This window comes from Carica papaya, chromosome 9, assembly GCF_054855325.1.
Source record: "Carica papaya isolate Zhongbai chromosome 9, ASM5485532v1, whole genome shotgun sequence".
Classification (NCBI taxonomy): domain Eukaryota; kingdom Viridiplantae; phylum Streptophyta; class Magnoliopsida; order Brassicales; family Caricaceae; genus Carica; species Carica papaya.
In genome coordinates this window covers 32683611-32707334 of record NC_142317.1, presented here as the reverse complement: position 1 = coordinate 32707334, position 23724 = coordinate 32683611, and the positions used below count along the sequence as shown (strand labels likewise).

Here is a 23724-nt window from a genome sequence, read left to right as displayed (position 1 = left end):
TCAAGTACAAATTAGTTCTATAAAAGCATATTTAGGAAAAGCTTTTTATTCATTGTGAATTCTTGTTATATTTTCACTAATTCTCTAACCATTGTTTATTTCATTTTTAACTCCCACATATTTTTAGATATAATAGATGAATTTAGATAATTTAGACTGCATAATTGTTTTCATTTACCAAACAATGCTTAAAATTCAAGTTTAGTTTGTGCTCTTTGAAGAACATGATAGGATTAGAACTTCCTACTGCTGTACTGGAAATGTGTTTCTGTTATTAATGCATTTTGTGTAGTGACTGTAGATAACAAGGATATCATATTTTCACTGTGCTATACGGTTGTGTGGAGGTGGTCTTTGATTGGGATTCTCTACCTGTGGTACTATATGGAACATTCCCTTCCAGTAAGCTAGCTGTCTTTTTTTTTTGTAATCAATATTAATCCAATGCGCGATAAACATGACAACACATCAGTTGTTTGCTTATCGTGCTCATTAGTGTGTCCTAGTTTGTTAACCCGTTTTCTAGTAGGTCAACAAATAAGATAAGATTCTGTAGGATTCTTACTCTTTTCGGAGCCATCAATTAATCCATGCTTTTCTAAGTCTCTTTCAAGAAAACAGTCCTATGGCAAGATGGCCTTTTCTAATAATTTATTGTGCTAGCACTGCGTACAAAGTAACTATTTAAAATTGTCTACAAGAACCTAATAGATTCTAACTTCCCTTCATTCCCGAAGGCTTCTAGTCTACTAAAATGCACGTGACAATGAAGTATAGCGACACAACTTATAATGAGAATAAGGTCTCGAGGCAGCATCTCATTCTCGAATCTCATTGCTTATGTGAACTAATCATGCTGCTGATGAGTAATTGCCATCTCATGGTAGAGAGGGTAAATGAACTTATTTTGCATATGTTTGGAGACAATCTGCAGCAAGAAGTGATCCCAGGAGACTAGATACAACGAAAAAAAGCACAAAGCTGCATGAGATGGAGGTGGCTGAGCTGGGAAGGCCTGTTGGTTCTGCTGCCCCATAGACTGTGTTCCCACCAGGTATTGTTGTTGCAGGGGTGGTAATCGTTGGGGTGGTTGTAGTGGGTGTTGGAATAACTGGTGCTGGAATAACTGGTGCTGGTGGAGTCATGCTGTATTGCAAAAGAAGTAACTAAATGCTTGTTTACTTTTATTTTTTGAAAAAGGGAAATGTGAAGATTGGTGTTGAGAGAATACCTTGTTGATTTAGAGGATGATGCATAATGACAGTTTCCGTTACCTGGTGCAAGCAAGAGAGTATCAAAGGTCAATTAACTTGAAGCATGTATCCATATGAATATTTTCCTGAATGGTATAGATCATATGAGACTGAATTATAGCAGTTGCCGAATTCATCTTACTTGGATCAGTGTTGGTAAGTTGTGCTGTTCCTCCAAAAACACAGCTGGTAGGAGCTGGATTCTTCTGGTAGTAGTCATTGAATGCATAAGAAGCATGGTCTCGCAGATTATTGGGATCAAAACAACTTGCCCCTGGTTGAAGTGCAGAACAGTCTGCACCTCCATAGCCACACGCATAATCAAGGGCTACTTGCAATGCAGTTGGGGAAGCAGTCGGGCTTGCAATACACCATTGGCCTCCTGATGTTACAGGTGTGGGTGTAGTTGTCTCGGCAGGTGGATTTATTGGCTGTACAGTAGGTGTTGTTGGATTCACAACGGGAGTTGTTGGATTCACGACGGGAATATTACCCGGAGCTGTATCCAGTTCATCTTCGGTGAACAAAGGTGAAATGAGGATCCGATTACGATGACCATCTAATTCATTCTGTTCTCTAATTGCTTCAGGCGAAGGTTTCCCTGCTATACTTGAACCTGAAGACACAAAGAGGTACAATGACTTCTTTCCTTTTTCTTTGATTATTTAAATGCTCACAAATTTTACTGCTGAACTCAAATCACTCTTGAGGTATTAGTTTTAAACCAAAAGAACAAGATAAAAGAAAGGGAAAGGAACAAAAAAACTGGCTGCAAAGGTTGAGACAGAAAAAGTTAGTGAAGTTGCTGCTTATGCATTGTAAGGTCTTTAAAGTTACAAACACCAAAGGGACTCCAATTTCTAATCACAACACAATGAGATTGGTAATTAGGGTTTATGATTGTTTAAAATAGAGCTGCAGCTACTTATATATGTATAAAATTTTTAACAAACAAGTTTGCTGAACTATTTATTAACAATGTGTTTATGCTTTTATCAGATTATTAAACTTAATCATTTTTTTTTTTTGCAATTTTCAAAAGAATAGAAAGAAAAAAAATATAAAAATGTATTAGAATTTTTATTATTTCTGCCAAAATTTCCAGAGTTAGGAAAATTTTTTGGGAGTTAAATTTTATATCATCAATGGTTTATTTCTTTATATAGATGTCTATGTGTGTATATATATATATGTTTGTATGTGTGTGTTTGTGTGACTATACATTCATAAACATGTGTGGACGTATGAATGTTGCTTTTAAGTATGTAAGCTGTTGAGTTTTTGAAGAGACAAATTTTTGCTATTTTCAAATTCATCTATGTTATTAAGGATTATTGTTATTTTCATTTATTGCACTCTTTTCGAACGCATAAAAGTAAATTATTGAAGAAAATCAAAGTTAGAGAACAATTATATCTGTTTTGTTAAACTAGAAAAGAAATTATTTGACAGGAGATGAAGATTTCTAACATATATTCATATAGATACATACATACATATATATATATATATACATATATATGAAAATTAGAAGAGGAAGAGGAAATGACCTGAATTGATTAGAAGGTGGAGGAGGAAGAGTGCAAGACAAGAGGCAAGTGGGGAAGCCATGTGCAATTGAGCTTCAAGATTTTGAAAGAATGAAATATATAATAAAACTAGGCCAATCAAGAAGTCCTCTACCATCCTTAGATATCTTATATACGTATATATGTATAAATAATTATAATTTTCAAGAATCAAAGCTTCCTTCACACCAAGAGAGAAGGAAGAATAAAACAAAACTTGAGAAAGGAGGAATTGGGTAGTCGAAATTGGCAAGCAAGGGAAGGTGCAAAAAAGTAGTAAAAGCTATCTTATAAGAAGAGAGCAAAAGCTAAAAAGACTTATATGTTGGGAATTTAAATCTCTTGATGTTTCTCATTATTTATATACATGTAGGCGCATATATATATATATATATATATCAACCCTCTTTTTGTTGTTTATCTTTTCACTGTTTTCTGGTACTGAATCAAAAGTTAAAGCTCAGATATTTGATGCGGTGGAACTGAAAAAATATTTATTCCCATTAGGTTCTGATTTTAATCAGATTGACATTAAGTCTCGCCTTAGGAGTCTTAAGATCTGATCTGATTTAATCAGAATTTTAATTTTACAGTGATATCAACAAGAATTGAACTTACTAATTAGACTAATGCTTGCTAGTAGTAAATTATTCTTAATAATTTGTTAGTAAAGTAAAATAAAAATGGTTTGTTGGAAAGTTAAAGATGCAAACTGTCGGAAGACAAGATAATTTGGTTCCTTGTAAGCAAAACTGTGAAGTTTTGTTGCCTTGTATAACCTTACTCTTTCTTTTAAACTAAAAATTATATAGGTATGTATATGTGTATACACACACACACACACACACATATATATATATATGTATATGGGTTTATAACTTACACGAGAATTTATGAATTGTTTGGTTTAATTAAGGTTAGGTTTAATATTTAAAGAATAAAATTAGAATTGGATTCTTTGAGTTAAAGTTTTTTGTTAACAATGTAAATGACTTATGTTCTTCAAAAAAAAAAAAAAAAAAGTAGATTGCTCTGAAAATCCTAAAGTGTGGATATGTAAGAACCAAATCCATTATTTTAATAAAATTTACAACTGAACCCAGTTTTTATGTTATATTTCCTCTAGAGAAATATGTGTAAAAATATGTAAAAGAAAGAAGATAATAATAAATTTTATTAATAATGAAGGAACTAAATTATTCTTCTTTCCCACTCAAAATTTTTCTTACTTAAAAAAAGTAACTGATATTTAAAAGAGAGAGAGAAAAAAAACATTCATTACTATTACAAATGGAAAAAAAAAAAGAAAGATGATTGTAACTGGTTTGACATTTACTACAAAATAATTATAATTTAGAACAAGTTGATGGAATTTTGAATTTTGGAGATATTTTATCTATATTTTGGAATATTTGATGTTTATTCTAGTAGGTATTTTATGTATATCTTAGGGATATAATTTATGTATATTGTAGAAAGTTTTTGTTTGAAATTTATATATATATATATATAGGTTTACTAATTTAATTATCGATGTACTTTTAGATTATCATAGTAGAATATTTTTTTGTCGATCTTATCCGTGAATGTAATTATACTTTCGAATCATGTTAAAATTATGTTTTTTTTTTCTTATTTCTTTTACTTTATTAAAATTGTGAGCGATTTAGATATTTATTTCTCTAACATAATATATTTATTATCTGTAGATATAAGAGATGAATATGCATTATTTAGCATATAGGAATAGATACTTCACATTTCAAAATGTTTGATTGGGTTCTATAGACAAAGGCTAGGCAATATATCATATATATATATATATATCATACTTTATATATTATATAATATGTATAAAATAATTATTATTAACGTATCAGAAAATATCATATTGGAACAAACTAGACTTTTTACGAGAATTAGAATAAACACTATTTGATCTAATTCAATTCAGATCGAACAAACCTGTCCAATCTAATTTTATGGTGCAAACTGGCTAAAACATACAGAGGACTTGCATACTTGCTTCTACAATTTCATAAACCCAACTAAAAAGATTACAAAAAAATTAGAAAATTCTACAAATATAGCCTGTTTTCTATAATTTCATAAACCTAATTAAAATAATTACAAGAAGAATTAGAAATTAAAATGTATAATAACATAATATAGACAACCATGAGGACAAATAAAGTGATTGGTTCATCCAAGTCCAAGTATAGATATGATGAAAAAAGTGATTGCATATAAGGACAGTTATAACATTCTCACCCACTACAAACACCTCTTGACATATAATGCATTCATCAAAATTTCTACCAAAACAAGCAGGAAGAAGAAAGGATTCAACTGTGAGATAGATAATAAAAGTGCACACCCTTTGTTTCTCTCTCATCACATTAGTTTCTTGTTTCGATAATGAACAGAGCAAAAAAGTACAAGGTAATATAAAAACAATTATTGAAAATAGTCGTACTGATAAAGGTTGGTATGTAAAGGTTTTTGTCTGAATCAAAATTCACCCAGTTCAAATTAAACCCAAAAACATAATGGGTCAGACAGGTTTTTTGGGTTTAACTTGAATTGGTGGGTGAATTTTGAATTGAATTGAATTGAATTGGTCTAAATCAGAACTCACCCAGCTCAAATTAAACTCAAAAACCTGTTTGACCATTATGATGTAATAGTACAACGCAGACAGGTTTTTTGGGTTTAATTTGAATTGGGTGAAATTTGAATTGAATTGAATTGGGTTTGGTTCTAAAAGAATTGGGCTTGGTGTTTTCTTTTCCTTTCTACTCTTTCTTTTTCTTTGTATTGTTTGTTATATTTTTGCTTTTTTAATTAACAATGATGATAGTAATAATTTAATCTCAACTTTGTATACTCTTAAAGTAAATTTAAAATAAAGAAAAAAAAAAATCATAAATATTACACTTATTAATTAACATTATCTATAATAATTTTAATTTATTATGTATTATCAGACACGTAATATAAATCAAATGATTATCTATGCAAAATTTTTTTACGTTCATTTTGCAAGTTATGTCATTATTCTCTTCATTATCATTTGTTCTAGCTTAAATTTTTCTATAATAATATTATATCTTAAATTCTTTCCCGGGTTGAGCTTGTTGTACGAGATAGGTGATGCATCGTGCTTAGTTTGTGTTTTTAATTATCGTAAATAAAGAAAGAAAATTATTGTTGAAAAAATTAATTATAGTATACGGAATTTTTTAAAATATTATTGAGATAAGATACGAAATATTTGAATTTATTAACAATGTACGTAAAAAAAAAAATGTTGTGGAAGTACAATTAATATAATTATTCTATAATTAACAAAAAAAATTTATTTGGTAATATTATGTGTATCTTTAGCAAGTAATTAAAATTAATTAATAATTTTTATTTATTTTTTCTTCATAAGTACATTTTGTTATTTTAAAAAAGTCAACCATGTATTTACTTTCTTAAAACAAAGTCAAATATATATTTTAATAGATTTTGTGGTTTTTTTTTAAATATGATATTTTCCATATATATATATATATATAATTCCTCACCACTAATTTTCTCCCTCGCTCTCTTTCTAATCTTCAACATGGAGGAAAAATTACTACACGGCCCGAACATATCATTCTAAGAGCAGTGGATTTCTGGATTCATGGAGAAAGAACCGCTTCTCTCATTTTCCAGCCCAAGAATGAAACCCTCACCTCCTCTCTTTACTCTCCCGGAGGAAGATGAAATCTCCATACCAATGCCTATCAGCCCATCACAGCTCAAAGACCGCCTCATCTTTGGCCCTTGTTCTTCTCCACGAGATTCATCTCCCATTGTTGATGCTTTAACTTTGTCCTTAAATTCCCAAAAATCCTCCGCCATACCTTCACCTCCTTCTTCTTCTTTTTCACAAGAACCGCCCCCAATTCAAGACCCAGTTTCTGTTTTAGAACCATTCATACCCAAACAGCAACTCCAACAAGAGCAGCAGCAACAGCAACAATCGCAGTTACAATCACCACAAGCTTGGTTGATTGATCCTAATTGTCCATGGACCAAGAGTAATCTCCACAGGTCCAAAACTGCACCCGCCATGGCGGTTCTCAGTGATGTGATTCATCCTCCAATTACGAAACCCAAATTCGCCACACAGTCTATTATTAGGCAAGCCTTTGTTCTCTTGGTGTTGTATTTGTCATTGGGAGTGTTTATATATTGGTTTAATCGTGATAATTTCATTGTTCACGAGACTCATCCTGTTGTTGATGCATTGTATTTTTGTATTGTGACGATGTGCACAATTGGGTATGGTGATATTACCCCTAATAATGTGTCTACCAAGTTGTTTTCTATAATGTTTGTGTTGGTGGGATTTGGGTTTATCGATATATTGCTTAGCGGGATGGTAAGCTATGTGCTTGATTTGCAAGAGAACTACATGTTAAGAGCCGTTAAGCGTGGGACTCAGAAGGATAATGCAGGGTCATACATCATTGATGTGAAGAAAGGGAGAATGAGGATAAGGATGAAGGTGGCATTGGCATTGGGTGTTGTGGTGCTTTGCATTGGAGTTGGTGTCAGTATTATGCATTTTGTTGAGAGGCTTGGATGGTTAGATTCATTTTACCTTTCTGTTATGTCAGTGACAACAGTTGGGTATGGTGACAGGGCCTTTAAGACTTTGTCAGGTCGAATTTTTGCTTCAATTTGGTTGCTTGTCTCTACCCTTGCGGTTGCACGAGCATTTTTGTATTTGGTTGAGGCTAGGGTGGATAAGCGGCATAGGACGATGGCAAAGTGGGTACTTGGTCAGGACATGACTGTATCCCAGTTTCTTGCTGCAGATATTGACAACAATGGCTTTGTGAGGTATGGCATTGTCCTCAATTAGGTTTTCATTGATGGAATACATGGCTAGAAGTTATTCACTATTTATAGACGCATATTCAGTTGTTAAATTGTTTGAAATTTGTGTACTTTTATTGATCGTTAAACCATACTATATGTTGGAATTTGTTTTATCATCATGTTCATTGGAGTTAGTTTTTACTTGAAATGGTATAGAATAACAAATGCAACTTTGAATTAAATCTTGATGCCAAAAGAAGCAGCAAATAATATGCATTTTGATACGATGTAAATGTCAGATTTCATGCCTTCATATTTTAGAAAGCTTTATTGAATTAGATAGTTTGCATGATACTAGCTTTCTCATCTACTACATGTGAAGATTTAGAAAATTCTAATCTATTCTGAAGGTTTCATGGACTAGTTTTTAAGTTGGCAATTAGTTGATGCATTATGTCTTGTTATATACTCTAGGATTGGTTGTTAAACAACATATTAACTATTGCTGCATTTGTAATTGATAAGTATAAAATGACTTTTGAATGATATTGGATTTTTGTATCAGATCATTCAATGCATAAGAAATGATATTCTTGGAATGCCATCAAATTCCTTGTTGATTGTTGCCTCTTTCTCCCTCACCAGATGAAATGCTTCATAATAATTTTTTTTTTAAAATAGAAATGGCTCATAATAAATTAAGATATAGAAACTAACAGAAGCTGAAAGCGTGCTTGTTGAGTACCACTTTGCCCATATCATAAGTGCCTTACACCCCATGGACAAAGGTGTTTGCTACAACGTGAATTTACAATTAAATGGATTGCATCAGTGCCTGCTGTAGTTTTTCTTTCCAATGTTTGAAATCCCTTCTGTATTTTAATTAGAAATTCTGAGGTTAGAATAATACTATTACGATAATAGTCTATATTCACATTTAGGTTTTAAGTGATTGATATAATCTCTTTTCTAGAACATCAAGTTGGCTGGGAAGTTCTATGTGTGCTTGGAACATTCTGGCTCAAAATTGGCTAATAAGTTTCATAGTCAAGGCACACTAGTTGTCATGCCTTGTTAGTGTTGGAATTTAATGTATTTCTACTAAGAAAGCATTTTGTAAATTATGTAATTTTTTATGCAGAAGAAAAAGATTCTAATTTGAAACAAATTTATATTTAAAATATATTTTTTTATAATTGTTATTCTTCGTATTTAGTACTTCTAATTTATTTAATCTGTTTAGGTTTATCGTAAGTATTAAAAACTTAGGCTATTAATTTTTTTGAGATAAAAACTTAGTCTATTAATTAGATTTAACATATAGAAATTTTGATTTTCTTTTATTATTTCAATAATTTTTTGTTGGTTGTAATTAATTCCTATGTAAAGACTAGTAGCTATCAAGAAGAAGAAAACTGATGATGAATTAAGAATTTTTGTACTAGATTTTTATTCCCTGTTATCGCTTATTCCTTTTCTGGTTTTTGCTTTGTCAAACCTATTCTGCTCAGTCTACATTTCTCTTTATTTCTTCACCTGATTTCCAATTTCTCCTAGTCTACATCTATAGTTTTTCTTTCTCTCTTATTTTAAAAAAATAGTTTTTCTTTTTCTCTTAAATTTTCTCCCTTTCTAAGCGATGCTGATGACAAATTAGTATCAAAGCGATGTGTCTTGCATAAGTTGGTGCAAAGCTAGGTTTCTATCCTCACATTCCTCACTAAATTTATCATTTCCTTTAAGAAAAATTAAGTTTCCACATCCTACCAAAAAAATTCTTGCCAATAAAAGTAGTTATTGGAAAGAAAAGGATGTCCAAGACAAAAACAAAAGCAGCCCAAAAGCCATGATCATTATCAGATATAGCCCACCACCAGGAGGAAGCTGACATTGCCGCTGTAGTTAGGCTAGAGAGGTCCAGCCAATCCATACCAGGAGCACCAACTGCAAAATATGCTAGAAAATGCATCATTTGCTCCGAAAAGCTGAAATATAGGTAACTTTCTTAGATCTCTGTCTTCCTAGCTGTCAAAAAGAAGACCAAGGCCTGAACTTCAATCACCATTTTGAAAACGAGCTTTCAGTAGGAAGCTTGACCCTCACCAGCTCACTCTTTCATTAGTTCGGTTCAGGCTCTTGTAGACTGGTGTTCCCTCCTTGAGGCTGGTCCCTATGATTTTGTAGCCTATTTTATCAACTTTTGAAGTTAGTTGGTTAAATAAATGCATTTACTCGGGTTTAGAGTAGATCGTGGTTAAAGATGATAGCTTTGACATGTAATTAAGCAAACTCTTGGTTTCGATTGATTATTTAACCTACTCGGTTATATATGATATATTGTATTGAATATTTGGTTCTTTTGAATACATTAAGTGTTGAGATACATGCACTATTCACAAATATTACAGATATCCAATATCAGTAATTATTACATAAGATTTCTTTGATAAAAAATTTCTTCCAAATTAATATATTTTGTTCTGCATCATTCTATTCCACTTAGTGAAAATTCGACCTCGAATTTTGAAGTGGCGGAGCATTAAAATAGAAAAGCTCGAATATGTTCTCCAAAATCTTCAAAAAAAGTTGATGCTTTTGGTTAATCTTCAAACAACATTTGAAGGTTAATTGAATTATAGGTTCCTTGAGTTCATGAAACCAATGAGACAAAATAAAGTTATTTTAAGAAATCTCTTTAATGTAGTTATTATAAATGGGAACCTCTTCAATAGCGTGAGGTAGAATAAGATTGTTGAATAAGGAAGTTCTTCAGCATCATCATCATGAAACAAAACAATTTCAACTGGAGCCAATGTCTTGTGAATTGCTATTGGTGGTTTGGAAGGCACTTCAAGCTTTATCTTCAAATGCTTGAGAAGTATTAGTTCTATTCCTAAGTTCAAATTTTCACTCTTGTGAAAGATCTCATGCTTTCCTGACTTTCGTGTATAAATTTATTTTGTCCTTATTTTTTAACTGACATAAATTATTAATATATGCAATGACTATTGAGATAGCTTTTAACATAGAAGGCATATTCAATTATTGATATTGGATACAAATGATTGAATGTATCTCAATATTCTCTATGCATCTGTTGGGGCCAAAAACTTGGTACAACATATTGTTTGTAATCGGTTAGATTATATGATGAATTGTAACAAAAACTTCATTGAGTTCCATGTGAATTGAAGCTGATCTATTGTGAAATTGATTGTAATATGCAAATTTGATTAATCTAATATGGTGGGAAAATTTGAGGTTTTCTTTGTTTTGTTTTTTTTCAATGTAAAAATCGGAAGGTAGGGATAGAACTTATGTTTTGATGCTAACGGATGAAGGACAAGTAATGGTAGAACCAGAATTGTCCAACAAAGTAAAGAAATAGAGGAAGGTATAGAGAATAGAATAGAAGAACAAAGATAGGCTAGAGGAAATTAGGGATACAGGTGAAGAAATATAGAGAGAAGTAGAATGAATGAGATAGAGAAGAGAGAATAACAACCAGAAAAAAAAAAAACACGAGAGAGATAATAGAGAATAAAATCACAACGAAGGAATTCTTTGATGTACGACAAATAGGATTGATTTGTCCAATTAGAGATTTGGGGATAAGAAAATCTAAACATCACACCTATTTTGTCTTTCACATCTAAGAAGTCTTGAACATCACATTTAAGATTTAGTTACATCGCATAATCAGAAAATTGAGAAATTCTCAAAAATATTATTGAATAACTGAATGTTATCATCTCAAGAGATTAAAATCATATTTATAGAGTGCTAAGTAGGTCTTTCTAAGCTAGATTAGGAAATACTATAAGTAAATTAGGAATTTTACTTCTAAAAAAATGGGAATACTAATACTCAAGAGATGAGGAATACTAATGCTAATGCAAATACGAAATATTAAAACATATAAGAAATCTAAATACTAAAAAGAATAAAATTCTAAAGTTACCAAACTATATTAATAGACTCCTAAACAGTATAATAATTTTACATTTAAAAAAGTATAACTTTTAATTTATTTAGGCATAACTCATTCTACGTCATTTTTTCCTGATTGGAGAAAACTCATCCACGAGTTTTGAAGTGGCGAACAATGTAAAACCTTGATTGTTGAGTTTCTTTATGAAAATTTAACAAACTTTGCACATAGTCATTTTCTTTAACAGCAAACATAATAAAAGTACATAATTGTTGATGAGTATGCAATCTTGATGGGATTCACTGCAATTTCTTTTCATTTAAAAAAAAGTATGAAATCTTGATAGGAGAATGAAGTCAAAAATTGACCATATTTAGACTTGCACTACATCTCTAAGCTGAGCATCATTAGTTCCAATTATTGGTTTAGGTTCCTCCTTGCATTAAACTTCCATAGAACTCTCTGTTGGTAGTGAAAGATCTTGAATAACCTCAGTCTTTACTTTTTTTTTTTTAAATGAATAACCTCAATCTTTACTTGTAGGCAGACATGCCAGTTCTTCTCATTTCTCAATTCTAACATACTCCTTCTCTTTATCTTTTCCACTAACTGCAGTTTTTTTTGGACATTTATATTTATTCATCTCTTCTGTGGTAAGAGACTTTAAAACTACATTTTTTATGCTACACACAAAATGTAAGTGTTAGTAGTCATATCGTGCTGAATATTTTGATAATAAAGCCTAAGTTAACTTGGAAGAATGTGTGAACATTATAGGAACTATGTCACACAAGATTGGATCACTGTAGGTGCCATGACAAGTAGAAACAAGACTCTGTTAAGTTACCAAAAATGCTTGATTTACTCGTCCATGCTAGTTTGTATGGTTGGAGATGTGATTGCATCTAAAAATTGAAATTTTCAGCTGTAGATATTAAAACAAAATTCTAGGATTACATAAAAAAGCCAGTGTTTCAGGGAGGTTTGGGGTTGAGATCATTAATGGAGATGAATTTGATCTTACCAGGTAAGTGATATAGAGATTTATAGAGGATGATACTCGAAAGTATTAACTAGACTAAAATATGGTTTATCTCTCTTCTCTCTAAAACCCTAGTCCAGCCTCTCCGACCACAACATCCAAAGTACCTTCATGAACTTGTATGGTAGATGGTATCTATACGTAGAAAATAAATCCATCGACCTATGTTGCGAAGGTAAGAAGGCGGAAGGTTTACGAATCACGGAGAATGGGCGTGGGTTCAGAAGATCGATTTATTTAGATAAGAAGGAATTTGTTTGGTTTCTTGACGCGCTCGGTGATTTTTGGTGGAAAAGCAAACCGGGCACATGAGTCAAAAGCATTGTGAGGAGGAACTACGAATTATGGTTGGCATATGACTCAAATCAGTGAGGGGAATATCTTAACCTAACTGTCCAAGGAGGCAGAAGAGTAAAAAAGATTTTCTTTCCGGAAGGACTGTAGGGGGGAGGGTGGTGGAAACTAATGGTGGCAACTTCTGAGTTAGTGGATAAACCGGTCAAATCTTCCAAGATCGTTAATGAAGAACGAAATATTGAACTTGAACGCCTTAAGGTGAGTCGGAACCAAATGAAATTTCCATGGAAAGCCTCCTTTCACTGCCCACATTGCAACACCCCGATCAACGCCAATGTAGCAATGGAATTCGAAGGTACAAAAATTTACGTGGCGGCGCTTCAAGCAAGAGAAAGCAAGGTGAGGCAGGTATGGCAGAGTCAATTCGAGTGGTCAAATTGGGTTGGTCCAAATGGAAAGAACCAGAATGAAAAGGGTTACATGGTCGATGATCAAAACGACAAAGTCAAGCGTCGTTTTGGTAAAAAAAGGGTTAAGGGAGCTGTAACGATGGGCCGAACACAGAAGGACAATACAAATGGCCGGGTGATAAGAAAAGATACACATGGAGAGAAAAAGGGAAATCGAAGATGGAGACTGATAATGCCAGGGGCACACTCGCATGCTTGGATTCGGGTCTTGTTGCTAACTCGACCCAAGGTGAAACATCAAGCATTAAGAAAGTGGAAGAAATTAAGGAATTGGTGTCGACTGATAGCAGAGAAAAAGACTTTTCTAAGTTATGACTTGACGAAGAGAAATTGGCCGAGGAAACTGAGAAAAGAGGTCATGAAGATGAGTAATTTGAGTTGAGAGAAAGAGAAGAAGAAGACGCATGCTCTGTTTTCTCCACAATGGAGGATTTTGAAGGGGAACGGCGAAAGGTTATGGACCTATTGTGCGACAAGCATGAAATCCCGATGGAGACCAGAAACTTAGTGGTGGTAGAAACAGATGCCACATTTTTGGATTCAAGGGAAGACACTGATATTGTAGAGACCATTCAACTGAATCTGGAGGGAGCCAACATCTCTGCCTGGGAGGTGAAGTATTGCTCGCAGTGGGTTCTTAACAATGTGAACAAATTCAACAAGAAAATGGGCATATCCTTTGAAGGTATGAAATACTTAACTTAGTTTTTCTTCTTTGAAATAGAAAAAAGGAAAGTGCCCCCAAGTACTGCACGGACTGTTTTAATAGAGAAAAAGAGAGTGAGAAGTGGCACCCCTAGGGAGCTTAAAAGATTGGAGTCTTCCATAAATTATGAAGGAAGAAAAAAAGAAGGTATGGTCGTAGGCGGGATCAGGTTGATTTGTGAATTATTGGGAAGATTTTGTCCTGAAATGTCTGTGGGGCAATTGACAGAGATAAAAGGCTTGTCATCAATGACTGTATGAAAAAATAGATGCCTATTATAGTTTGTGTGCAAGAAATAAAAATTGAAGATCATGCCAAAGAAAAGATTAACAGCATACGGTGCGAGAAAAACTAGGATTGACATGCAATTCCGGCCAAAGGATCTGCTGGGGGGATGATTATTTCTTGGAAGAAGGATTGGGTTAGTTGTCTAGATGTCTTTAAAGGTCAATGCACCTTGTCTTGCATCTTCAAGAATTGCAAAGGGGACATAGAATGGATGTTCACCAGGGTTTACTACAGAGGCAATAAAGCGGAGAAATTAATTTTGTGGGATAAATTGGAGAACTGCAAAACCAGACGGGGTAGTATGTGGATTATTGGGGAAGATTTTAACACGACATTGAGACGGGGGAGAGGAACGGTAACTGTTTTTGGTTTCAGAGGCGGCTGAATTCAAGGAGGTTATGGACGGGATTGGTGTGGCTGATTTGCCGTTGTCAAAAGGGCAGTGGACACGGTCTAATCGAAAGAGTATGTCCAGAATTGATAGATTCTTTGTATCCTCCAATTTCCTGCTGGAGTTGACCAATGTAAGCCAAAAAACACTACCCCGACTCACATATGATCATTATCCTGTATGCGTAGAGGTTGAGGGAATCCAATGGGGACCTGTGCTGTTTCAGTTAGACAACAAATGGCTGAAAAAGGATAAATTCCGAGATTTGGTAGAAAATTCATGGAAAAATTGTGAGGTTTAGAGTTGCACCAGCTTCAAACTAGCCTTTAAACTTAAGAATTTGTAGACTGTTATCAAAGCATGGGCCAAAGAGGAGCTGAAGAATGAGAAGAGCAGGTTTGATAATACAGTGGTCGGATTCAGTTTATTGGACTCTAAGGAGGTAGGCAATGGATTGAATGACGAGGAGAATTATGAGGGGTAATTTAAAGCTACAGCTTGCTGCATATTTGAAGGAAGAAGAAATGGTGTGGACAGAAGTCAAGAGAAAAGTGGTCGGCGGATGGTAATCGGAATACGAAATATTTCCATACTTTGGCCTCCCATTGTCACAGAATAAACTACATTGAGGAAATTGTTACCGAGAACAAGAAAACTGGGGGAAATCCGACTTTACGTGAGGCTGCCAAGGAACATTTTGAAAATATGTATAAGGCGATTCATGTTTGTAGACCAAAGTTGGATGGTTTGTCATTTAACAGAATATCTGAAGAGAGCAGACAGCTTCTGGAAGCTGAATTTAATGCAGAGGAGTTCTTAGAGGGTTTAAAATCATGTGATGGTAATAAAGCTTCAGGTCCCGATGGTTTTAGCTTGAATTTCCTTTAAAGTTTCTGGTATGTACTGAAAGAGGATATTGTGTCTGTTTTCAAAGATTTACATTCCAATGACAAGTTTCTTAAATCTTTAAACACTACATTGCCTTTATTCTCAAGAAAATGGGTGCCAATGAATTTAAAAACTTTAGTCCTATAAGCTTGGTTGGGTGTATATAGAAGCTCATTGCCAAGGTGTTGGCTAGGAGACTAGTTAAAGTGTTGGGACAAATAATTGGGAAAAGCCTACATGCTTTTGTTGGGGGAAGACAGATTTTTGATGCCGTTATGGCTGCTAATGAAACGATTGATGACTTGATCAATAAAAAGGATAGTTTGGTGTGTAAACTTGACATGGAAAAAGCTTATGATCATGTGAATTGGAATTTTGTAGACTGCATGCTATCTACGATGGTTTTTGGCCTAAAATGGAGAAAATGGATGAGGCTTGTATGACCACTACATCTTTTACTGTATTAATAAATGACCGTTTTTCTAATTTCTTTAATACTTCTAGAGGATTGAGGTAAGGGGATCCACTCTCTCTGCTTTTGTTTATAATGGTGATGGAGGCTTTAAACGGGTTAGTCAACAGGGCACATGAGTTGCATTTGATTAGGGGAGTTTCAGCGGGACAAAAAGAGAGAATTGATGTTTCTCACTTATTCTTTGTTGATGATACCCTAATTTCCGTCAACCGGATTTGAGAAACATACTACATTTGAGGTTTGTACTTGTGTGTTTTCAAGCTGTCTCGGGTTTCAAGATTAATTTATACAAGTCTGAATTGGGCAGAATTGGTGGTAATGGGGTTGCTAGTTCATATGCTATGATTTTAGGCTGTAAAGATATAAAATTTTCCTTCAAGTACCTTGGCCTCTCACTTGGTGCTAAGTGTAAAGATCAATTATCTTGAGAACCGGTTATTGATTTGTTTGAAAGAAGACTAGAGGGTTGGAAGAGAAATTTTCTCTCTAAAAGGGGGAGACACACCCTAGTAAAAAACGCAGTGATTAATATCTCAATATATTATCTTTTGACAATCACTATATCTCTTAAAGTGGCTAAAAACCTAAAAACAATTCAATGTAGATTCTTTTGGGTGATAGTGATGATAAGAGAAAGTACCATCTTGTAAAATGGGAGGATATCAAAGACCCAATCATTTATGGAGGCCTTGGGATTAGGTTCATGGTTAATATGAATTTAGCACTCCAGAGAAAATGGATTTGGAGATATTTGAAAGAAGAAAACAGTTTTTGGAGAAAAATTATTCATGCTCGGTGGGGTATGTATATGGGTAGGACAGTTGACGGTAGGATTCCAAACACACATGGAAGAGGCTTATGGAGAAAAATTCTAATGCAATGGTGCAACTTTCAGCAATGTGTCACATGGACATTAGGGAGAGGGAACAGGATTATTTTTTGGGAAGACGATTGGATCGGGGAGAGCTGTTTAAGAAGAAGTTTTCCCAGAATTTTCAATATTGCATAATCTAAGGAGATGACAGTTGAAGAAGCCTACCGGACTGATATGACAGTATTGTATGTTCTATTAACGTCAGTCTGAACTTGAATGATTGAGAAATTGTTGAGTATGAGGGTTTGATGAAGCCGTTGGCTGGTTAGGTTGTAGACAGTAATGTAGATCAGATTGTGTGGAAATTTGAAAAAAAAAGAAAATTTCTCAGTTAAGTCTTACTACAATCAACGAAGCTGAAAAGTGAATGTGGCCAGACAGAACTTTCCAACCAAGCGAATTTGGAAAACCAAGGCTTTGCTCCGTATTGCCTTTTTTGCTTGGGAGACTTTCTGGGAGAGGATTTTGACTATTGAAAAGTTGAGAATTAGAAGAAGAGTGATGGTTAACGTTTGCTATTGTTGCTTGCAAGCTGAGGAAATGTGGAACCATCTCTTATTGTGGTGTCCGTTTGTTTACAGCTTATGGTGTTTGATATATAGTCTTATGGGGATTGATTGGGTCGTAATTGGGTCTGTTGAGGGAGAAATATGGGCTTGGGATGAGCTATATGTAAAAAAAAAAAAATTGCTAACTTGATTTCTTTGACTGTTTTCTGTGTCAATTGGAAGGAAAGAAGTGGTAGGACTTTTGACAATATTGAGAATAGGATCAATAGATTAAAAGATAGGTGAATTCATAATTTTAGTTTTATTTTATTAGAACATAACATTATTAGTGGATTTTGGGAATGTCATTGATATACTAACATGATTTGATTTTTTGTACATGGGTGGTACTCTCTTTTTGGTGTCTTGTTAATACATACTATACATTTTTATTGGAAAAAAAAGTATTGACTAGACTACTTGGAAAGGGGATGTGTAAAAAATATGCATGGATAGGAATAAATTTCAAGATCGCATCAGGTGGAGGGTTGATATTGGGGGCAAAATCAGTTTTTGGCAAGACGCTTGGCTTAGAGAGGGATAGCTCAAAGATCAGTTTCCCTAGATATATGCCATTGTAGGGTACAAAAAGATTACGATTTTTTAGTCATTCAAAGATATAGGGGGAAAAAGGGAGTGGTACATGGAAATTATGATAAACCTCAATGAATGTGACATTAATGATTATGAGACTCACCTCAATACATTCTCCTTCGCCTCAATTAATGGGAGTAATGATCAACCAATTTAGAGTTTCAATTCCAGAAGGTCTATCTTAGTCAGATCTTTCTATAATTATTTAATTAAGAATAACCCCACTTAGACCAATTTTTCTTTTTGGCAAATTTGAAAAGTTAATTCTCTATTTAGAATTACTTTTTTGCCGTGGGAAAGAGGTTGTCGATGTATCTCACTATTGACAAATTGATGAGGAGGAGAAATATTTTGGTGAATGATTGTTTTCTATGCAAGAGGGAAGCCAAATCTTGTAATCACATCGTTCTTTGGTGCCCGCTTGCACATAAGTTATGAACCATGGCTTACAAGTCACTGGGGATTAGTTAAGGCAATGGCTAATTTGGTAAGGGACGAAATTCGGGTCTAGAGGGGTATTAATAGAGGAAAGAAACATGCGAGTCTCATTCCCCTTGCTGTCTTTTGGGTGGTGGGGAAAGAGACATGAGAGTTTTTAGGGAGTGGAAGATGAATTTGATAGGGTTATAGATAGGTGGTTTCAGACCCTAGTTTTTTTAGTTATGAGTCATTCTCTGTATACAATTAAAGATTTTGGGGACCTTATTAATATTATGTTTGACATGTAAATACTTTTTCGTCTTTGGGTTGGCACCCCCTTAGTGTTTGTAGATTAATAAATCATATTATACTTTTTATTTCAAAAAAAAAAAATGAACATTCTGCAACATTCTTTGTGAATGACAAGTTTTTTACATTTATTCTTACAGCAAGCTACAGTTTGGAAAATTAGAGAATATTTTGGATCTTTTTCTACGTTAGCTGCATAATTATGCTTAATTACAGTCAAGAATAACTTGTCAATCCTATCATCCTTGAATAATGACTTATTCTCTTCCTCACGATTCAACATGCCTTAAACTTTTTCCATCATATACTTTTGCAGAAGAGGCTGCAAAATAAGAGAGGTAGACAAGAATACCTCCTTTTCAATTGCCAAATGCCAGCCTAAGAGGGGATAAGCCAATCTAGGGTAATCAATTTAGTCAAACCCGATTGAAAAAGTCAAAACAGAGCATGATACAAAAGGCCCACTCGCGGGTGCAGGTGCTTGGGGTCCATGCGTTGGCTTTTAGTCATTGTATGGCACTGGCCATTTGGCAGTTGGCTCTACTGGAGGTGCTAATTTTCGTTTGGAGGTCAGTGTAGGACATGACAGTGCAGAAGTTCGGATTCATGAAAGGCAGCGACTAGAGGAGTTGCGCGGGTGAGTATGGTGGTTTGTGGTGGATTTATGCTGTGGGGTTTTTGGGTTGCCAGGCGGGGTCTTCTTAGACTAGTTATAGTGACTGTGTTGATCAACTCCAATCAGTGACTGTGATCTAGGGCGGCGGCAGTAGACTGGGTTAGGTTTTCTGTCCTTTTTTTTTATATTCTGTTTTCTTTTTCTTTATTCTTTTTCGAAGATAAGTTTTAGGACTGTGTAGGATTTTGAGAATTGGATTTATGAATCTTTTAGCTCTCGTACTAAATTGATGTAAGACAAATAGAATTGATTTGTCCAATTAGAGATTTAGGGATTAAAAACCTGGACATCATGCCTAAAATTTCTTAAACATCACATTAAGGAATCTTAAGTATCATATTTATAGGTTTAATTGCATCACATAAACAGAAAACTGAGAAATTCTAAAAAAATTATTGAATAACTGAATACTATCCTCTCAAAAGGTTATAGTCATACATGTAGAATACTTAATAGGTCTTTCCTAAACTAGATTAGGAAATGCCAAAACTAAATTAGGAATTTTACTTTTAATAAAATGAGAATACAGCTGCTAAAAAGATCAAGAATGTTAATCCTAATAGAAAAAGAAAATACTAAAACAAATAGGAAATCTAATACTAAAAATAATAAAATTTTGAAGTTACCAAAACTTTAGTACTAGACTTCTAGGAGGGCTTCGGGGTTTGTCTGCTTTGTGCCTGCCTGCTTCATTTCTGATTTCAATGGAGGACATACACCGATGCCGTATGTATGGTCAAAAGCCCTATATCCTTGAAATACGGAGAAGAACAAAGATTTTATACGCGGAAGTTGGTGAAATTTATAGTCCCACTAACATAACTTTTGTTGGTTATGTTAATGGGATACTCCAAAGGAAAGATGAGAAATTTTAAAAGAAGAGATAGAAGGGCTGGAGCGAAAGGATGCAGAGCTCATTTTGGTAAAAGATCAGTAAGTTTAATACTGTGAAAAGTTTCAGAACTGCTTCACTGTATTAATCATGATATTAGTAAAGTGTATTTATACAAGGAAGAGTCCATCTTCATGTGGAACTTTGTGAAAGAAAACATTTAGAATACTGACTCAGTTGTAATGTTATGTACATATCCTATCAGCTATAACTTCTTCCCAGGTACCCAGTGAGAAGCGAACACCTGGGTGACCAAAAAAGGAGCCGCCACCACACTTCACCTTTTGTACCTTGAGGGAATGTCATGATTCTTCTTCCTTTGTTATCCTCCTTGAGTTCTAGATAGTTACCCGTTTTATTCTTGCCAAGCTGTAAAGATAACTCCCTACCAACTCCTCTCTGTAGGTTCCTCCATTGTCGCTTTGGTCCAAAAGAACTGACACAGAACGACTCACACAAGGATCTGAACAACCATTAAGTTTCCAGGTTGAAGGTGGAATAAGAACCAAATCTATGCCCATTTTGCGAAGCCTAGGGAGGTCATTCACTTCTCCTTTTGATACCATGTCAAATGATTTTCTTTTAATTACTAGGAGTTCTCTAGAGAAAAGGATATAATTTCAGATCAGAGGGCTGACAATGGTAGGGAGCTCTGGACAGATGGCCCAGGCAAAGCTCCAGGAAGGTAAAGAAAAAGGATAAGTTGGTAGAGAGATAACCTAGAGAGGGAAAAGCAACTTTGAACAGTCAAACGACAATGACCTATGAATATAGAGATCAACTGTTTGAGAATATCATGATCTCTACATTAGCCCTGTTTATTCATTTTAAGTTATCGAGGATTTTCAATGTCTTTTATGCAATTATTCATATACTATGTATGAACTGAAGCCAATGCTTGAATGGCCAGTTTGAGCTTCTGTTGATGATTCCATTTGTTAAACTTGCAGTAAATCAGAATATGTCATATACAAGCTCAAGGAGATGGCAAAGATATCAGAGAAAGACATTTCCCCTATCTGTAACCAGTTTGACAGGCTAGATACGGGCAACTGCGGAAAAATCACTCTTGCTGATCTCATGGAGAGTCATCACTGATATAGATAATGCCGTGCAGGATACAACAGAAGTTGTAGAGAATCAGTATGCCACTAAACTGTAAAATTTGATAATTCGCAAAAAAGTTGAATATACAAACGTTCCATGAACTTCAGTGCCTGATACTGGTAATCTCTTTACCCATGAATCATGCGCATCCAGATACTAGATACTTGAGTTAACCATCTGCATCCTATTGTCTGATTTGGTTCTAAAGCATTTTGAGCATCAGGATGTGCAGATATTAGTGCTTCCTCCTATTATCTGATATGCTCCTGAAGCATTTTGAGCATCAGGATGTGCAGATATTAAAGCTTCCCCTAGATTTGGCAAACATACTTGGTGCACAGATACAGATGGATGCTGTTAGGGGGTGGGGGCGGGGAGAGACTTTTTTTTTTTTTTGCAGATGTGTTATTTTTTATACCCACGAATTCGGTATATACATATATATTCTTTGATAGATTTATGATAATAAAAGATTGGGCAGGGTGTATTTATTCCTTTGTAGTAGTCATGTCTTCTTCCATGTTAATTTCTATTTAATCTAAAGCATGTGAATGTCAGTTGTAATCAAATACATGAATGAAGGTGAAGCTTGTTAATATGTAAGTTGCAGAGGACTGATGATCTTTAATAATTAATACAGTTTAATATTTCACCAAGAATCACTAAATCTCCTTATAGTTTAGTGGTAGTGCATCAAAGTAGTTCGTTATGGTCAATAGTTTGAGAGCAAAAAAGGCACAACAGGAGACCAAAAGTAAGAAAGAATAGTGACAGTAAAACTAGTTACTGTATTGGATAGGGTTTTGTTTATGGAATTGTGAGGAATGAAATACAGTAAGGAATTTAAGTTATTTATGAATTAAATAGGAAGTTGAGTTTTAAGGGTAAAATGAAAATACAAGAAGAAATATCAATATTGGAGAACCAATAGTAGTTATCTTCCATATATATATAAATATATATTTCTCACATCTTTTTTTGATTGATTTCTCATTAAAACCGAAACTTTTAACTAACATATACCTACCTTGTTCGAGAAGAAAGGAACAAGAGGGTTTTCTGATGGAAAAAAGGCCGCAACGGGAGTTCTAAAAAATGGATTGGATAAATTATTACTAATAATCAAACTTGTTGAATTGCGTAATGAAAAATAATAAAATTGAATTATCTAAATACTTGTGTTCATAAGAAATTGTGTGTGAAAAATAGTAAAACTGAATTACCTAAATATTTATGTTTATAAAAAATCGAGTAAATATCTTTTAAGGTAAACTAAAGTACTAAAATTTACGTCGATTTTTACTCTTTATCCAATACATTTAATAACCTCGGAGATAGTAGACTTTTTCTTTCAACTGGCTCTTTAATTTCAGGCTAACTTCATATAAATTCGTGATTTGATCTCAAATTTAAGACTTTTAACATATTTATTTTTGTTTTATATCAAATAAATATTGATCTTTAGCTAAGAGTTAAATTTAATAGTAAGAAATTATGATATTACTCTCAAATAAACTTGTTTGTAACCCTAAAAATAACTTTTTTTTCTGATATGTATTTAAGCCCATTAAGTTGGGTTTGGACATAAATAAAAACTTGAGAAATTAAAAAATTATTCACGTATTTTTACTTGCCTAGATTTTTTAAATACAACTCTTGAAAATTTATATCATGCATGTGTTATATAACAATTAGGGAAAACAATATGTAATAACCTGTCTTCTGTAAGTGTGAATCCTCATCATAGGAAATATGTTTTTCTTATCAAAATTTACAAAAATTTATAAAATTAGAGTATCTCATCATGTATATATACATATAAATGTATATATATATATCAATACTCAACTTGCTAAAATCATTAAATAAAACATTTTATTTCCAACATAATAAAAAATTTTAATTTAAAATTGTTCCATAATTTAATTTAATATAAGTATTAAAAAGTTACCATCCATATACAATATATGATCAATGACATTTACAAAATTATCCAAAATCATAGAATGAAAAGTATAAATTCACCAATCTCTAATGTTAATATCAATTCCATCAAACCTTCTCGAATTTCTTTCCTTTCACACCACTTCAAAAGTGAAAAGAGGAATTAAAAGAAACGACCATCAAGATACATA

At 33.6% G+C, this 23724-nt stretch overlaps 2 protein-coding genes across 5 annotated transcripts; one reads left to right on the top strand and one right to left on the bottom strand.

The window, feature by feature from the left end:
• Positions 1-567: 567 nt before the first annotated feature.
• Positions 568-2961, bottom strand: LOC110819780 (uncharacterized). 2 transcript variants are annotated; one of them, XM_088211076.1, is made up of 4 exons: positions 2804-2960; positions 1396-1869; positions 1232-1274; positions 568-1146 (listed from the first exon to the last, which is right to left on the bottom strand). In XM_088211076.1, exons 1-4 carry the CDS (start codon positions 2937-2939, stop codon positions 903-905), a joined length of 897 nt encoding a protein of 298 aa, XP_088067202.1. In that variant the 5' UTR covers positions 2940-2960; the 3' UTR covers positions 568-902. The 2 variants fall into 2 exon arrangements, with proteins under 2 accessions (XP_088067202.1, XP_088067201.1); XM_088211075.1 differs by having other exon boundaries at positions 568-1274; positions 2804-2961.
• Positions 2962-6397: 3436 nt separating this feature from the next.
• Positions 6398-22187, top strand: LOC110819817 (two-pore potassium channel 3-like). 3 transcript variants are annotated; one of them, XR_015816180.1, is made up of 3 exons: positions 6398-7702; positions 19231-19689; positions 21433-21474. XR_015816180.1 is itself a non-coding variant. In XM_088210956.1 (2 exons), exons 1-2 carry the CDS (start codon positions 6495-6497, stop codon positions 21578-21580), a joined length of 1356 nt encoding a protein of 451 aa, XP_088067082.1. In that variant the 5' UTR covers positions 6400-6494; the 3' UTR covers positions 21581-22187. The 3 variants fall into 3 exon arrangements, 1 of the variants encoding a protein (XP_088067082.1); XR_015816179.1 differs by lacking the exon at positions 19231-19689 and adding an exon at positions 21813-22187 and having other exon boundaries at positions 6400-7702; positions 21433-21708; XM_088210956.1 differs by lacking the exon at positions 19231-19689 and having other exon boundaries at positions 6400-7702; positions 21433-22187.
• Positions 22188-23724: the final 1537 nt, after the last annotated feature.

Bases quoted from the DNA above. Each gene is read 5' to 3' on its own strand.
- LOC110819817 (XM_088210956.1), top strand. From the start codon at position 6,495: ATGGAGAAAGAACCGCTTCTCTCATTTTCCAGCCCAAGAATGAAACCC. The intron at 7,703-21,432 runs GTATGGCATTGT...TTAAACTTGCAG, and splicing joins GACAACAATGGCTTTGTGAG to TAAATCAGAATATGTCATAT.
- LOC110819780 (XM_088211075.1), bottom strand. From the start codon at position 2,939: ATGGTAGAGGACTTCTTGATTGGCCTAGTTTTATTATATATTTCATTC. The intron at 1,870-2,803 runs GTCATTTCCTCT...TTGTGTCTTCAG, and splicing joins CCACCTTCTAATCAATTCAG to GTTCAAGTATAGCAGGGAAA. The intron at 1,275-1,395 runs GTAAGATGAATT...TGCTTGCACCAG, and splicing joins ACTTACCAACACTGATCCAA to GTAACGGAAACTGTCATTAT.